General features: G+C 51.9%; 2 protein-coding genes across 2 annotated transcripts; one reads left to right on the top strand and one right to left on the bottom strand.

The window, feature by feature from the left end:
- Positions 1 to 64: 64 nt before the first annotated feature.
- On the bottom strand, positions 65 to 6,033 carry TGME49_320750 (hypothetical protein). Its single transcript, XM_002369890.2, has one exon. The coding sequence runs from the start codon at positions 4,663 to 4,665 to the stop codon at positions 532 to 534; it is 4,134 nt and encodes a 1,377-aa protein (XP_002369931.2). The 5' UTR covers positions 4,666 to 6,033; the 3' UTR covers positions 65 to 531.
- Positions 6,034 to 6,196: 163 nt separating this feature from the next.
- Positions 6,197 to 13,071, top strand: TGME49_320760 (hypothetical protein). The gene is made up of 9 exons (XM_018783010.1): positions 6,197 to 7,695; positions 7,978 to 8,078; positions 8,429 to 8,458; positions 9,000 to 9,065; positions 9,701 to 9,754; positions 10,623 to 10,691; positions 11,001 to 11,059; positions 11,187 to 11,247; positions 11,715 to 13,071. The coding sequence occupies exons 1-9, from the start codon at positions 7,581 to 7,583 to the stop codon at positions 12,231 to 12,233; spliced, it is 1,074 nt and encodes a 357-aa protein (XP_018638083.1). The 5' UTR covers positions 6,197 to 7,580; the 3' UTR covers positions 12,234 to 13,071.
- The last annotated feature ends 3,786 nt before the right edge of the window (positions 13,072 to 16,857 follow it).

Raw genomic sequence — 16,857 nt, 5'->3', positions numbered from 1 at the left:
GTTAAGCCTCTCGAAACCGGTCAGCAGTCTGATGCGAATACATCACCGCCAGGTGGAGACGGGGAGGCCGGATAGCCGCAACACACGGACACACGAACGTTAATATAACTGCCAGCCGGGTCTCTCCAGTCTTATCTCACGAGCCTCTGCCATTTCTGTCAACACATTACAACGCCGCTGGCTACTATCGAACTCAGAGCTACCACCCGATTGTGGATCCTGAGCTCACACACTGAGTAGATTTCGGCGTAAATACATGCAGTCAAGCGCTGCTTTCATCTTCATTTGCTTACATTACCTTTTGCATTCCGACAGGTAATTTTACACTTTGAACTCTCACACATGTGTTGCGACACTGCTGACGCTCTAAACACAAAAAGCTAATCATATACAAACATCGTCAAACATACAGGACACTACGGAGGGCCAGTCGAGCGTGGCACTTTGCCAGGGTTCGCCTCCTCGGGTTTGGCGGTTCCCAACACAGCAAGGTGGTGCTTGTCAGGACCGCCGTCGCCTCCTGCTTGAAACCTAGTTCACCGGAAGCTCGTCTTCGGCTTCGGGAGTGACTGATATCCCGAGTTTATCGAGCTGTTCATATGGAGCATTTATCACCCTTTGAAACTCTTCCACTTCCTCCAGTCCCTGCATGATGTGCTTGGGCACCATTTCGTCCACGTTGAGCGTGTCCTTACAGGAAAGGAGAGACGAAAGGATGTCGCGACACACGAGAGGTTCGGACAACAAAGAGAAGAAGGGAGTAACAGGGGCAGAGGGCAAAAGCACGAACCCGCAGCCCTTTACGCCGCTCGCTTCGACGAGCATTTCTGTGGTGCTCAGTTGTGTCGCTTCGTCGTTCTCTGCTTTTGCGTCCCCTGTAACCACCTGAGAAGCAGAAGTCTCTTTCCTGCCATCTTCATTCCGCAGAGCTAGACTCACGGCAGAGAGCGTTCCAGAAGATTGTCCCCCCGCAGGGTCTTCTTCGTTGACTCCAGAGTGTTTGGCCCGCTCTATGGGAGAGCTGTTCAGCGCCGACACTCCATTCACCCCATTGTGGTTGCTTGCTTTTTCGCGAACCTTCTCTTCGTCAGACCCGCCATCTGTTTCCTCTGTAACGGGCTCTGTCTCGGCACATGCTACAGCCGGATCACTCTGCTCCGGTAATGCCTCGGAACCTAGAGCCTTGTCTTTTTCCCCTTTCTCTCTGTGGCATGAGCCCATCTTTTTAAGTCGCTCAAGAGTGTCTGCGGGGATAAGAGGGCCCTCTCTGAAGCCCCTTAGGAAGCCTTCGAAGCGCTTGCTTGATCGGTTGGCAAACGCATCCTCGCAAGGGCGCTCCAAGGCAGGACAGAAAACAAAGGAGCAAGACAGCAAGCAGTCGTCTTCCGGGTTCCCATCTTGCGCCCTCGCAAGCAGAGAACGCAGCACCTCTCTGAGGATTTTACACGAGATGTTTTCTTGCGTTCTCGTCATGCGTCCCTCAGACTCGTCTCGGCTTGTCTTCTCTTTCTCTCGGCACAGGGTCGCCACACGCGGGCCCCCTGGGCTCTGGCCTCCTGCCGTGACATCTTTGGCCTCTTTTTGTTCACTTCGGGTGACTTTCTCGTGTCTAGAAGGGCGCTCGCTCGAGCCCACAATGGTTGGACAACACTCACAGGGCCCCAGCGACCGACAGCCAAGATGGACGAGGTGCAGGACCGTGTAGTCTCGGGGTGCTGTGGCGCATGACGCGTCGGTCTGGAGAATGTGAACAGGCCACCGAGCGGTCGAAAAGGGGGAACGCTGAAAGTTGACAGTTTTCGCATCGGTTTCACTGCGCACGTTTTGCGAGTCGTCCGCTTCTGAGTGTTCTCTAACCTTGGATATCTCCTGAACTTCATGCCCATCTTCTGAGTTGCTGCTGCTTGCTCTAACTGTGCAGACGCACATGCGGAAGCCCTTTCCGTTTAGGACCGGTTTGCGGCAGACGGCAATGAGATGGCAGGAGAACAAGTAGAGACTGTCTGTCCCCTCCAACCTTGGCTTCTCGTTGGCACAGGGGTGACGATGTTCATCCACGCCACCAGTTTCTCCCGATCGTTCTCTCGTGTCGTGTGCCTCGCGGTGCAGGTCCCTGACACCTCCTGTGGATACACACTTTTCCGTATCCGCCCCCTCTTCTTGTGGGTTCGTTCCGAAGAGTGTCTGGCTTAGACATGAAGGGGAGCCCTTTTGATCACTCGAGCAGACATCGTCGGAGCTAGACGAAGTATTTCCCCTCCCTGCTTCGTTTTTCCTCAAGTAACTTGAGTTCCAGACCGGAGTGTCAAGTGGAGGAAGACTCTCGGACTCGAACAAGATTAGGCGCGTTCTCACCGTCTCTCCATTGGTTAGTTTCACCTCTAGCACCTTCCCCTTTTCCCTCGCTACCTCACAAAAGTCGTAACCGAAAGCAGCCACATTCTGCGAGAGAGATCTCTTTCGTTGGTTCCTCTGTTTTTCTGTCCCCCCTTCTTCGCGAGCTGTCAGTTCTGTGTTCCCTAGCCCTCGCGGAGATGCCTCGGAAGGCTGGGTAGCTCTCGCCTCTGTCACCGAGTCATCTGTGCGGAGGAGAAGTTTGATTTCTTGAATACCTGCACGCAGCATACAGATCGCCTCGCTGAGCGAGGCAACTCGAGCAAAGGCCTGGGGAAGGTCCGACGTTCCAAACAGAGGATACAGCCAAGCACCGTCGGATGCAGTTTGCCGACTGTACGCGCCGACGCTCTGCACGAACAGTTCGAGGCGCCTTTCGCCCTCGCTGGCGGTCCACACCAAACTGTTTCCGAGCGAGTTCACTTCTCCAATGTGGGGCAAGGAGGAGCCAGTCATATATGGTTTTCCACCGGACAGAGCGGACACAGACTGAGTCGACGACGATACTACTGAAGGACTTTTTTCCGCTGCGGGGGTTCCCAAGAAAGGACATTCAGACAAGCAGACGCCAAACGTGACATAGCGCTGAAGGCGGTCTGTTAAATCATGCTGGCGGAGAAACGCTTCCCAATGCAACGGAGAACCTTCATCCTCGAAGTTTCGATTTTGTTCGCCTTCACTGCCTCCTGCCTCGATCTGCAGGCCACTACCTGCTGGAACTCCTCTCGCTATGTCTTTGCTATGGCTTCCCGAGAGGCTCGCAGCTTCACGGTCGTTTTTCTTGGCTGCACTTTCCTTCCTTCCCCAGCAGTGGGCGGCAGACAAAAACTGTGGACTGAGGAACTGGGTGGCGACCCTAGATACGAATTTCATCAGCGTACGCTTCTCGCGAAGAGTTAGGAGAGAACTCCCGAAAATGGAACCGCGACTCAAGGGAACAGCCTCAAGGGTCAAGTGGGGAGGCCGGTCGTGTTCTCCTTGCTGAGTACCTGCTCGACCCGACAGAGGTGCACACACTTGCTTCGTGCTCGAGCTCTTCTGACTAGACAACCTGCTAGTGCCGTCCAGGCCGGATGTTCCTGTCTTTCTTCGTTTCACTTCGTGGCATTCAGAGCCATCCTGACGGCCCGTGACCTCACGCGGTTCCACTGAAAAACTTCGATGCTCTGTGCAGGAGGGTCTGGTCCTCTTTTCGGTCCTCCCGCCTGCCGCGGCGTCCCCGTCACCGCCCCGCGTGGCGTCCGTGCGCTCCCCGTCTTGTGTTTCCTGTGCAAAGTTCTCTTTGTCGAGCTCGAGGTCAGCGACGTACACAGGGGCTTCGAGAGGGCGGAACTCGAGGTACCGAGCGGCTCCGCTCTCGACGAGAATGTTAACGACCGGACTGCTGCTGTATAGGATTCGAGGTAGCAAGTCGACGTTGAAGCCGTTGCTCGTCGACGGTTTGAGCAATTCGTTCCGGATTCGCCGTCTCCACGCATCGCGGTCTCCGTCGGCCTCTGTACTTCCTGGGATTGCTCGGTCACCCACATTCGCGCCGTGTCCGCTGGACGACCGAGGCGGCGCCGGCGGCGTCCGCACGCCTCGAATGTCTGAGCCAGATGCGAGGCACGGCGCCCGTGCACCTGGTGAAAGCTTTAAGTCTTTTGCGAACGGAAAAAAGGAAATCTGGCGAGAGAAAAAGTTTCCAAAGCCCCCGCCGGGAGCTCCGCGGGGCTGGAACTGCGCCGGAGACAAGAAAGGTTCCGTGGCTCTTTTGTCAATGTAGTTCGTCGTCAGGCACTCCCGCTGAGGCGCCGTTCTGCATGCGCCTACGTTTAACTCCCCTTTTGGTCTAGGCGGATCCTCCTTCAGACGCTCTGCAGCGACGCGGCACGACAAACACACCGCGTTCTCTTCCGTGTTTTCCTCCAAGACCAGGAGCGGCTGTTCAGGCGTCTGCAGCTCGACGCCGGGACCTTCCATGCTGTCTTCATTGGTACGCTCCGCCTCTCCCGCAGACGCCCAGTCTATCAACTCGTGCAGACGCAAACTCTGGTAGGCGCCACCGTAGTTCGCGGACTCTTCGACTTGAACAACCCGCGCCCCTCGCCGGGCGAGAGCCGCAGCGCAGAGACAAGCCGACAGGCCAGTCCCGACAACCAGGACGTCAGAAGCGAGAGGAGCAGGCGATGGAGAATCTGGAGATGCGTAGGACGAAGAGCAAGACACCGAAGAAGCTCGAACAGCTGGAGAGGAGGCCACGGGGGAAGGCACGACAGGTGACTCCATCATGAAGGCACATCATGCAGAAACGTTCGACCTGAAACAGAACAGGAGAAGCACGGTTGAAACTTCCTTGACCCTTAGCGTCTGAGGCTGTAGGTGCGTCAGAGGTCGCTTCCGCTTTATCGCCTCTAAGGCTATGTGACAACAAACATACGTTTTGGCAACTCCTCGACCAAGGAACGCAAAGTCCACAGACAGCGCGGATGGAGGAGATAAAAAAAGACGAAGCTTCTGAGTGGACGCGAGAAAACGACCACACCTAGAAAATTTAGACGGTATCAAGCCGAGCAGGAAAACGGAGACCTGCGGTGTCAAAGGGAAGTGACTTGTGTATACTCGAGAAGAAATCGTCGTGGGTCGCCGTCAGAGAGCAAAATTTCCAGATCCAGGGTACAAAATGCGAGGGGAGCAATGGAAAAGAGAGAATGGGGGACCAGGACCGGACACCAATCAGACTGGGCAGGATGAGGAGGGAAAGGTCACAATAATTTGCCGCGGAAAAGATCACGAGAAGCCTTCTTCGGCTTAAGGCAAAACCTACTGAGCACGCGAACGGGACCGCTTCAAGGCAGTGCCAGGCTTCCATAAAGTAAATTTTGGCAACGGAGTGGCAGCGAAATAAGAGCGGCAGGAGATTGTTCTCCACGGAAACTATGCACAGCTTCAAAGAGAACACTTCACCCCGTCTCGCCTTCCGAGTCTGGAAAAGGGACGATGTGGGAGGCAGGAAACAACACGCGGAAACGGGCATCTGAAAATGTGTGCAGAGTGTGAACCGGATAATTCCCGCGTATGCAGGGAAACGAATGATTTGCAGGCCAACTGAGTTCCGACAGGGTGGCACAAACCCACTCACGAGACAAGTGACTCCAGTTGGCTGCGAGCTTCAAAGCAAAGCGCTGAGCGTCCCGACCGACCAACTTTTGCTTTCTATGGAGGCATAAAGAAGCCTCCTTATGGCTGACGTGTTCGAGAAGAGACCGCAACGACGGAAAACCGAACGGTTTAGCGATGTCTTCCGGCGCATGCACATGTCCTCAGTCGCATCCACTGAATGCAGAACCCTCGAAAGGAATCTGTCGCGTTCCGGCTGGCGTCCCCACTTGTGGAGCCCAGAAAACGACAGATGAGCAGAGAAGGCAGAGTAAATGGGATCATTTGGAGATACTACTCGCTTGGATCAAACAGAAAGGAACAGTGCAAACGAGATTGTCGTGTAGGAACCCACCTGTGTGTGCGGCAGTCCGTCTTTTCCTACACGTCTGCATCCACGCGTACTGCGTGTCAGCTTGCCTTTTCGCAGCGAAAACATCATTCTCCCCGTATGCATGGACAAAATAAGTCTGACTTATTGCGTGATCTGCAGGACTCCGCTCTGCCTTGACAAGACACTGCTCCTCTCTCGGGTGCTATGTACAACTTTTCGCAGTAACAGCTTGTTTGCCACGAGGAAAAGACGAACGGGACGACGTGGTGGACTGACTCTATCCTATCTAGGTAACTACCGAACAGAACGAAGAAGCACTGCATCTAAATGCAGATATTTTGCACACATTTCTGCACTTGCTTGGTGTGCTATTTCAAGAATCTCCCGTGTCTTTGTGTGCGACACAGTAGGGTAACCAAGGCCGTGATCCGGAATCTTTCTCATATTTTGCTCCATCGCTCCACGTCGCCAGGGAGGCCTTTGCACTTACTCAGTTCAAGATTTTTCTACCATTTCATCCGCAACTCTATCAGTTGAATGGCAGGGAGATCAGAATTTTAGAGATCCGTGTCTGTTTGATTCTCAGTCAGACTTGGCGAACTGGACAGTCGTAAGGAACTTAACGAGTTGTTCCCGTCCGAAGTTCTACGAGACACTCTCTGGATCATTTTAGCTGAAAAATCCGTTCCGGTCCACTCCCTATCGTGGCAGAGAATAGTTCCACGGTGCTTCGAGGTTGACTTAATGCGACAAGGCGTGCAGATAAGCCAGTGAGTCTCAGTAAAAAGTGAGACCTCGCTCCTGCCGCAGCAGACTCTATCCAGTCTCTTCCTCAACGATGCTTACGAACTGAAGCGTTTCCGATCTCTTCGGCCCATCTGTCTCAGTCCTCTGCACATAACAGAGTCGTTTGGTCTGCCGGTGCATTGCTTTTGTCTCTTTGCTCCCGCGCACGGTAGAGGTTACCTCCTGTCTTTCATCTGAGACCCTCCACTGTTTTGCCGACCGCGGACGCGTCACAAGAGGTTCATCCTCACTGCTTTCAACCGTGGATCCGCAACATTGGCAGAAAAGTGCCGGGTTGCGCTTGCACGTCTGCTGAAGACCGTGAAGCTTTGTGAGGGCGGCGGCTCCGCCGAGTTTGTGGCTGAGCAGCAGGAGTTGCATTTTCGTATGGATTCACCCTATGCGAGGACTCTCCGTTGAATCTCTCTGCAGTCTGGGACACGGGCACCGTCTTTGCGCTGCTTAGGCCTGGTCGGTTGGTCGACAGCTGAAAGATGAAACGAGACTTTAGGTGCGGGAGTCTCTGTGGAGAAGCAACACCTCATCCCCGGTCTACAACGTACAGCGACATCTCGTACAGGTCTAGGGCCGTCAATTAACTCTCATACAGCGGGAGAGCGCCGGCCTAACAGATCGCTCGAGCAGCGCTCATCAACGAAGAAAGAACACTTCGCCCTTGACACATTGCAGCGGGTGTTTCAGCTTTGATCGCCACGGCTCCTTTCTTGCGTGGGTGCCCTGGTCTCTCTACAAAAACTGCTCCTCAGAAACCACTCCCTTCAGTGGTTCGTCACTGTCACGCTGAGAACGCGGTGCGCGACCAGTTGACGAGAACTTCGGGAGGGGAGGGAGTCTCGGATGATGAGCCACGTCGGAACGGCAAAGCGCACCAAGAATCCGTCGCTCCGGTACCTTCAGCGTCTTCACCATGGGTCAGGGAGGCTCGAAGAAGAAGGGAAGCATCGGGGCACAGCTTCGCGAGCAAGCAAAGCTTATTAAGCGCGTTCAGGAGTACCTGAAGAAGCTGGACAAGTTGTTTGCAGGTGAGCAGCGCGCGCTAGAGAAAAACGACTATCCGGGGCATGCTGACACACAGGGTGACGCACTTCGATGTCCTCCCGAGAGGACGAAGCACGGAGTAGCCTGTCTTTTCCCCCGTTCTGTGAGGCATGCTTGCGAGGAATTCCTTCCCTGGGTGCGCGGCACCAGCCCATCTCTGTTCCCCCCCAGTGTCGTTGGCTCGATGGGGTACAGTCTTTCCTTTCTTTGTCCTGAACCATGAGCGGCGACTCTGAGTGTCGCTCTGTGTCCCGGTCTCGCTGCAGAATGGGAGAAAACTCATCGCGGCATTAGCCGAGCTACTGATTCATTCTTCAGCGCAGGGACTCCGTACCGGGACAATGCTGTCGCCATCATGCAGCATCTGGTAAGAATTCGAGTGTGCTCTTGAGGCTGAAAAGTGATTTGTTTGCACCTTTGAAAGGGTCAGCCGCAGCAATCTGCTGTCTTCTCCCGCAGAGAGCCGTTGTTGGCTCCGCGACTCGGGCAGTTCTTAGTCGACTGCCTCATTTATCTTGCGGCTTAGAAGCAGTGGGGGGAAGCGGAGAGTTCTCCTCACTCCCTTCGTCGCTTTTCATATGGCGCGCTGTTGGAACTACGGTTGGCGGATAGTCCGCGCACTCTTCTGATTTCATCTGACTGCAAGTTCCAGTGTCTTAAAGACTCCTCACTGAGCGGCTGTGGCCTGTTGCTTCCCCTTCCATTGTGTCTGTTCAGAAAATCTTCGAGAAGGCACGGGCGGATCTGGTAAGAACTGAGGGCAACGCTTCCCCGCAAAGAATTCAACTGGTTGCGTAGGAAGGCACACATTGCCTGGCGTTGCACAGCGTCTGCTGCACAGGTGTACAGTGATGGATGAGTATACTCGCGAAGTTCTCTGGCTTACGTAGTTGTGCATGGAACGAATTTGGTGTATGAAGAAGGAGAAGTGCTACGTCTGCGGTGATGTGCATGCGTACACGCATGTACTCGGCAGAGTCGTGGTTCACCTTTAGTACTCCTTTTGGGCTGTGAATTCTCCCTCTATGCAGTGACCGAAAGCCTTAGTTGGAAGAGCGGGTAACTGGCGGGGAAAGATGACACATTTCATACTGCAGCTGCTTTCTTTCACCTTCGTTCGTTCTGAGATGCCCCATCGTTTTCTACAGTTAACACCTGTGCATTGAAAACATCATCTTCGTTCGTACAAGCAGGCCGGACTCTGCGTTTGTGATTCTCAGCATTTGCCCTTCTTGCTCCGATACAGTCTGCTTCGCGCTGTCGGCGTTGAATGCTGTGTTTTTTTCAGCGCCCTCAAATCGTGGCTGTCGGGCAAACTGCCAAGGAACTCTTGAAGAAAGCAAAAAGCATTGAGGTAATGGCAGGTGGCGCTGTGGCTGTGTGTTCTGTGCAACTTCTGCATGCTCGTACCAGGACTGCAAACAAGAATCGTCGGAGGGAGTTCTGATGCTTCTTATCGGATTGTGTCCCTTCTGCATGTACCAAACAAAATCAACTAAACATTCATTTTGGAAGAGTATTTCAGCTGCACGGCTTGTTGTCAAGTGAGGGATTCGGGCTTCTCATACTCTTGGGAACCTACGAGTGATGTTGCGCAATACCGGTCAACACTCAACAAGATACGTCGTGCTACCGTCTTGTTGCAAACACCTGCAATCGATTCATAACGGTGACAATATATAGCTGACCATCCACCCACAAATGCTTCTGGAGACGTACCCTGGAGGTGGTCGCTTCGAGTCCTTGCATCACATTCATCTGTCGAGTCCGGCCACTGTATGTCTCCCAAAATGGTTCAGAATTCATTTTTAGCCTTTGTTGGATGCTCCTTTGGCGCTAATTTGTGTTACATCACTCACGACTGTCGGATCGTTTGTTTCTCGAAGAGCTCCAGGGTGCTTTTTCGATTTAAGTTTTTTCCCCTGACGTTTGACTTTCTGTTTCTGGTCTGCTCTTCTTCAACGACCCGTGTCACGCTTTCCGGTGCAGAAATTGGTAGAGGATCGAGACCAGCTTTCTCGGAAAGTTACGGCGCACAACAAGGTGCGTGTGGGCTACTACTAGTGGTGATTGGCGGAGAGAGGTGTTCCCCGATATCCGATGCCTTAGACGCCTTCGTTCGGCTTTTTGGGGGAGTCGTTTCTCCGTGGACAAAGGCTGAAGTGTTTATCAGTTAGAATTTACCAGAGAGAACAAGCATACCTTTGACGTGTGCATTGCTGGGTGCGTATGCTGTCGGGGTCGCCAAGAGGGAGGTAGGTTCGGGAAATGACTTTCAACCGCTGGGCTCGTGTGTGTTTTGTAGATAGATTGGGTTGCTGACGCACATAGGATTGTGCGGCGCCCTGTCAGATGGAATAAGAGGAATGCGCTATATGGTCTTGTTCTTTTTAAATGGGGCAAAAAGTCACAGAGCGAAAAGAGTTTCTTCTCTCAGTGGTCCCCTGCTTGTGCACTATTTCCACTCGTCTGCATACACTAAGGCAGTGTCTGGCCGACAGAACTTGAGAAGGGGCACATCGGGGATCTGACTGGGACGGAACAGGTGCCGCCCTGAACAATATGTACCAGGTAGAGCGGGCCACGGTATGGTCTCTTGATATGGCTGCATGCACGATATTGCAAGGGAGCTGTCTCACTCCATTCATATGTTGATCCTAAATAACAATGCATGCAAACAACATCATCTGATGCATTTCAGTATGCACAGTTTGTTGGCATGTCTTACTTTGTTTCAACTTCTTTTTCTATTTTGCCGTATGGCTAGAGTTGCTGTACCACGCCAGTAGATCATCGACACGCAACCGACGAGCCCGTGTTTTCCCACGAGCCCACAGAAAGCGGAGGAAACTGAGCAAGCCGTGGCTGACTAAGATTCACCACCTAAAAATACTTTCCTGTTCCTCTGCAGAAATTAAACCGATTGAAAACTAGAAATTCGGAACGGCCGGATGCGAAGACACAGCAAGACATTCTAAAGGTATGCGCCGCGACATCGAGCTGATTTTGGTAGCATTTCTTACAAATTCACATTGGAATTTTTGAGTTAAGGGAAAATGCAAGCCCCCGGTCTGATGGCGTTTGTTTTTCCAATTGAGTCCCGCGATAACGTTTCACGCAGGTGTGGAACACAGGGGTTTAGCGCAGGGCAGCCCAAGCTGTGCCATCCGACATGGTGGCTAGAGGGTAGATACGCTGAGGGAAGGGGCAGTGACGAAGCAGAGCAGCTGCTATTTTGGCGTCTTCTACATGCCTCGTTTGCTCTTGTTGGCTCCCTTCGCTACGTCAGGCCGAGGAGAAGCTTAACGCCATGACGAATCAGTTCAAAATAAAAGAGATGCAAGCGCAGTAAGCCGCAGAAAACTCGAGCAACACAAGATCTCCCAGAATATCGGCTATAGTCGACCGGGATACGTACCGCTGGCAGTCGCAAATTCGTTACGGCATTCTACCACTTTTCTGTGTGTGTTTCTAGGTTCGAGACAAACAACGCAATGAACACCAAGTACCTGGATGCAGCTACGCTTGTCCACAGGGTCAGTTCGAAGGGCGAGCGGCGTAAAGGGCCGTCTCGACTTCGGCCGTTTCTACCAAAACAGTGGCTGTCCACGTGTGTGTCGGCCCGTACGGGCATTTGCAGTCGATTTTTGGTGGCCGAACGCGTGTCCATGAAATATGAATGCATTTCATGACGTGGAGGCTTCTCAAATAAATTTTGTGTGGTCATAGATATCCCGGCGTTTCCTCGTGTGCTCCTCGTCACGAGAAGCTATGTCGTGCCTGTTTTGTTACAAGGGAAAGCGTGGCGATGTTTAGAAAGGCTGCTGCGTTGCACGTGATGGTTTTCCACTCTTAAGGAATGAAATAGAACGGTAATTCCTGGGCGTTACAGAGAAGCTGCTTCTGCATTAGTGAGTCTTTGGTCGGGCTTGAGTGCGTTTCTCCCCCTGACCTTGCCGTCAGGGAAAGAACACGGCTTTTTTCTTATATGCGCTATCTGCAGAGTGTGCTGATCGCCGTGACCTTCCTGCGTGTGACGACACCGGAGATGCTTAAGGCAGAAGGATATCTCGGAGTCGTTCAACCGAAGGATACTGGCGTACATCCCTTGGGTAGAAGTGGTAGTGGGCAGCCGGTGATGTTTCAGCTTGGGGGGAACCCGTCGATCTCACCTGATCCAATACAGTCTGAGATGCGGCCTGTTTCTCCTAGTAACGGATTTGGTCCTATAATGCCCACTGCTCCGAACTCGCCAACACATATGGGTTCAAGTATTCGCCATGGCAATGAATGGGGCCCGAGCGAGTCTCCTGTTGCTCAGCAAGAGGGAGCAAGGGGTTTAAACGGTGTCGCGAACGGACACTCTTCAAGCACGACCTCTCCACATGACGAGGTCATGGGACACTCGATGGATTCGACGAGCTGTAATGAAGTCTTTCAGCATGGGATCCTTACTCAGAAATACAAAGAGGGCATGGTGCAGATTGCAGAATTGCGGAATCCTTTCGATCCAGAAATATAGCGGGGGGAGAGCTGGCAAGACAGTTGTCCCCAAGAACGTGGGCAATCACACCAGCGCTAAAGAGGGGCTGCGGTAACGCTATGAGTACGATGAGCGTCCTGGATTGTTCGAGGGAGGGTAAGATATGTCACGACGCGACGGAGGTGTCTGAGTTCTGTCCACCCGTTTAGGAGAACAGATGATTCAACTGGTGGACAATGCGAAGAGAACTCGCTGCAAAGTCGGAATTATGCCTTTCCTCGCTGCATTACCTCCGAGGTCTTGCGGCACACAGGGGCACTTCTGCGTACACGGTTTGGTGTGACCCATATAGTAGGATTTGTGATCCTTAGCTTTATTTCCTCTGTAATATGCTTGACAATTTGTGATGGTGACGGTGGGAAACTGGAATATGATTGTTCGAGGCGGGCGTTGCCGCCTGTCTCCTCGTATGGGCAGCTTTCAGAGGGTTGTACGTGCAAGCACCAGTTGTTCTATCCACCGTGTCGCGCGACAGCGATGAGGTGCCGATCCTTTGTTGAAATATTTAATACTGTGATTAACGTAGCATGCGGCAGACCAGCATCCTTAACAGTGTTATTTTTGCCCATTTTCTACGCTGCCTAACTTGTATGCGGTGTTCGAGATCGGCTGCTGCGTTGATGATTCCTGATATTTGTTTGAAGACTGTGGTTGAGGTATGGGAAGTCCAGGATGTATTCCGCCGCATGACTTCTGACTGTTCTGAACCAGCTCTGAACCGTGTTTCGAGGGAACAGTTTCCGCACTCGACAGTTGTGGTTCAGCGTCGTGGCCTGCGTTTTTCGAAGTCAAATGTTCCGATAAAGGACTTCCCTGGATATAGTATTCTGTTTACAATGCTGTCGCCGTAGGCGATGGTTCCCTTCATCATGGGTTTCCAGGGGGATTTCACTGCAGTCCCCTACTTCGGCTGTATCCTTCCTGTACCTGTGCCTTTACCTGAATACCCACCGATGCAGCGCTCCAGTTCAAGATATCATGACACATACGCCAGTCACCGAACGCATTGACAGGGAAATTAATCACAGATTTGAGTATGCATGTGAGGCAGTGAAGGCACCGAGAATATCAGCGATAAAAGAATGAGAGATGTCCAGCCTTCATGAGCATACAGATTGGTGACGCCGGAGGATGCCCTGCTACCTTACCTGATCAGTAAATGGCGCGCTTTCTCAAGCTTAGCGTACCGTATTGTAGGGTTTCGAGACGTATGTTTACGGATGCCTTTTCCGCTGTAATTATGACTTAGCGTATTTTAGGGTTCATTTGTGTGGCTTTGCATTGATTTATGTTTAGGCGTAATATCGAAGTAAATCCGCCAATCACCGCGGTCGGTGCTTGGCCAACATATCCAGCAGATGCATCTTATCCCGTGTGAGTGCGTCGTTACGTTTCATCCAAAAAACATGGACGCAAGCACATCACCCCATTGGGTGACCACCCTGGTCCGCTTACGCTCACAGAAGTTGAGTAAATGCGCATCGTGATATCAAGTGAGTGTTTTAGCTAGATTCTTTTAGCACTTGCGCCTACTTGCAGTGTCCGGAGGGGCACTGCTTCTTGCTGTAGTAACAAGCTGATTCTCAGAGCTGTAGTGCAGGCATGAGTTCCGAGAGCTTTTTCTCAGAGCCTGCCGCATCATATTGTCTGCGTACTGGGTCTCGAGCTTATCTGCAGCTGATGCTTCGTCTTCTTTCCCTATAGGCTCCATGTGCCAACGAGATACTAACGTCCACTTTGTGAATATCACCATGTAGATCCCATTGAACGAAGGTGGCGGCTCGGATCCGTGACGTCTATATTCAAGGGAAAGAGTACGTTCTTTGCATCTGCCGTTCTCCCTCTCTAACAACGCTTCTATCTCGAACAACACTCCGTTACCGCACTGGTCCACGAAATGGTTTCGTTTACTTGTGACAAAGAAAGATTCTCTACGGCCCTTAGAGGGCCCATATTTTCCTTTCCGTCGCCGCGACAATGGGAAATGTTCCTGTTTTTGGAGACTCGGGTGTGTTTGTCTTCTTTGATGAATCGGCAATGTGGCAATAGACAACGCATCTACAGCCTGACCTCCATCTTGCACCTCATGTTTAATTCATCTGCCGGGATTAGCAGTCGCTTCAGGTTTTCGGTCGTGCACTAGGGGTTTCTCCGACTGAATGCACGCCGGATTCTGCCCACTGATTAACAAACAGTTTATGCGAATCGTATGTCACCCGACTCGTGCATTGCCGTTGCTGCACAGCTTTCGCCAACTAATCGAGATGTTTTTACTCGCAAGAACCTAGTTGGGCACGCGGGTCACATGTTCGCAGTCCAGGAGATGGTTGACTTTGGAGAAACGAGATGATACTGTTGGACTACTGATGCCACAACTGAGGAAAAGAATAACCTCAAAACACCATATCGTAAACGACACAGAGACGGTTACTAGAGCAGGGGCAAATCATTTGAACATTGACTGTTCCCCGAAAGTGGTAGAAGAACTCACAAAATTTTAGAAGTCGACTTGCCAACGACGGCTCTGATTGTGGTTCTCCAGACTGCTCTGCTCAGGTAAGAAGTACCCGCCACTGTGTACCGCCTCTGTTGCCGCCCCGGTTTCCTGGTCCAGTTGAATATGGTGTCTCTGTCGTAGAAGACCTCCAGGGTTGTCGTGGAGTTACATTTCCTTCCCCTGACGTAGCATCTATCGCGTTACACTGCGTCGTACAGTATCCCGGCTCGGCGGCAAGTCAGCAGGGTGGTACCATACCGCAGGCTGCAACACAAAGGTAGCCTTTTTGAGTTGAGGAGGTTTGAATTTCACCGTCACCTTTTGCAGGCATGAACTTTCAAGAGCGGAGAAAGTTGCTACTCTTACTTGTGGTGAGTAAAGCGGGGTGTGCTCGAGCAGGTGAAGACCTGTGGTTCCCATTCGAACGTGGAACACGCTAGTGTTAGACAGCGTGACACATGCAAGGAACGAATGCCCTCGTGCACGCCCTGAAAAGAAGCCTTTTTTATAAGCCAAGAAGGAGCAAGATGCATAACTTCTTTGGACGCCGGTGTCGGCCGTTGAAGATTTTGTGAAGAGAACTGGGCTTCCCGCTTCCCACGGGAGGACAAGAGGCACGGCATTTGCTCGGCAATCCTCTTTGAACACCACATCTTTTTACACACGAACTGGCGATACACAACTCCAGACGCAAGCACAGTGCACCTGCGGTAAGCGAAGGATTTGGTTCGTGAGTCTACTTTCTGGCATATGCTATGCTCTTTCTTCTTCTTCAGGCGGTGTGTCCGCCTGCCACGAAGCGTACGACCGCATTGGCGTTGCACCAATCCAAGCGTAGTTTGTTCTCTGCTTGTAAAGTTATCTTACACTCGATATTTGATTGACATTGGCTGGGAGAACTCCACAAGCTCATAAATCAGCCTCCGGCGTTGCAAAACTGTTTTATAGTACTTTAGGCTTTGTAGCCGTCCGTGCATCTACGTAGTGTTACGGGTGGTGCTTTGCTGATTTCGACTTTAGTATCTCGGCTCGGGAAGCGTGTGTTATCGGTGAGTCGGCATCAAGCTTGGTCTGTCAGGGCAGTTACGGTTAAGTGCTATGTTTGTGTGCCAATCTCTTTGCCTCAGTACCAGCGGGTTACGAGAAGGATAAAATGCCTGCAAAATTGCACATCATGGAGGACTCAGCCTGACGGCAATTACTTCACGTTATGTTGACGTCGAATCCAATCGGAAGCTGACCACATCAAGAGGTGTCCAGTACATGGAGGTTTACGACAGCACGTTTGGAGTGCCTAGGGGCAAAACGATTCAAAAGAACTCAACAACAAGGCATACCCGAAATGTCAAACATTGGACGACAAAGCCGGGCCTGTGTGTACCTCCAAAGAACGCAGAGGCCATGAACGTTGTGTTTAAGACTATTTTACAGGCACAAAAAGAAAGACTCATACTCAAACGTGAATAAGTGGAGAGGCACGATTGTCAACTTTCACCGAGAGGAAATTTGCTCTTCATGCCAGTATGAACATCAGAGCGTTGGATGTCAAGTGGATGCGCACGCATTCATGTTAGACAAGGAGCGCGAAAGGTGATTTCATCGTGTCAGGATTTATTGTGATTGTAGTTGAGTCAACTGTGATGAGTATTAACAGCGATCGCTAACAAGGCAACATAGAGTTGCTCTTGCCCAGAGAACTTTTTCTCGGCCCGGTCGCCCACCATCCACAGACACCAGAGAGAGCTTAAACTGGGCAGTCGCGAAGGCCGTTTGCATCGGTCATATAATACTGTAGGCATCTTGGCGATTAGAGGTAGTTAGCTGTCCATTCGCCATGTGTGTTTGTCTCACTAATTTTTTTCGAGACACCTGCAAATGAATTTGGGTACCGGTGTGTATGCACCACTTTCGCAATCTGACGTTCAACGCCGCAGGCGGTGCCCACCGCGCTGTTAACATGCTCGTCGTCTGTGTGTTTCGCGTCGAGGCTCTAAAGGCTACAGAATGTAGTGCATGGATGCTTCATTGACAAATAATTAGAGGGCACTGGACGCATCGAAAGGGCGCTTTTTGGATTTTGCGGACAATCGACGTGCAAACGGAAGG

Source organism: Toxoplasma gondii, chromosome IV (assembly GCF_000006565.2).
Source record: "Toxoplasma gondii ME49 chromosome IV, whole genome shotgun sequence".
In the NCBI taxonomy this organism is placed as follows: domain Eukaryota; phylum Apicomplexa; class Conoidasida; order Eucoccidiorida; family Sarcocystidae; genus Toxoplasma; species Toxoplasma gondii.
The sequence above is the reverse complement of the archived record's forward strand: the minus strand, read 5'-3'. Positions and strand labels throughout refer to the sequence as shown.

What these genes read in the sequence shown, in the direction of transcription:
- TGME49_320760 (XM_018783010.1), top strand. Translation starts at nt 7,581, where the DNA reads ATGGGTCAGGGAGGCTCGAAGAAGAAGGGAAGCATCGGGGCACAGCTT. An exon ending in CACAGCAAGACATTCTAAAG is followed by an intron (nt 10,692 to 11,000) that starts GTATGCGCCGCG and finishes TCGCTACGTCAG; the next exon opens with GCCGAGGAGAAGCTTAACGC. An exon ending in ATAAAAGAGATGCAAGCGCA is followed by an intron (nt 11,060 to 11,186) that starts GTAAGCCGCAGA and finishes GTGTGTTTCTAG; the next exon opens with GTTCGAGACAAACAACGCAA.
- TGME49_320750 (XM_002369890.2), bottom strand. Translation starts at nt 4,665, where the DNA reads ATGATGGAGTCACCTGTCGTGCCTTCCCCCGTGGCCTCCTCTCCAGCT.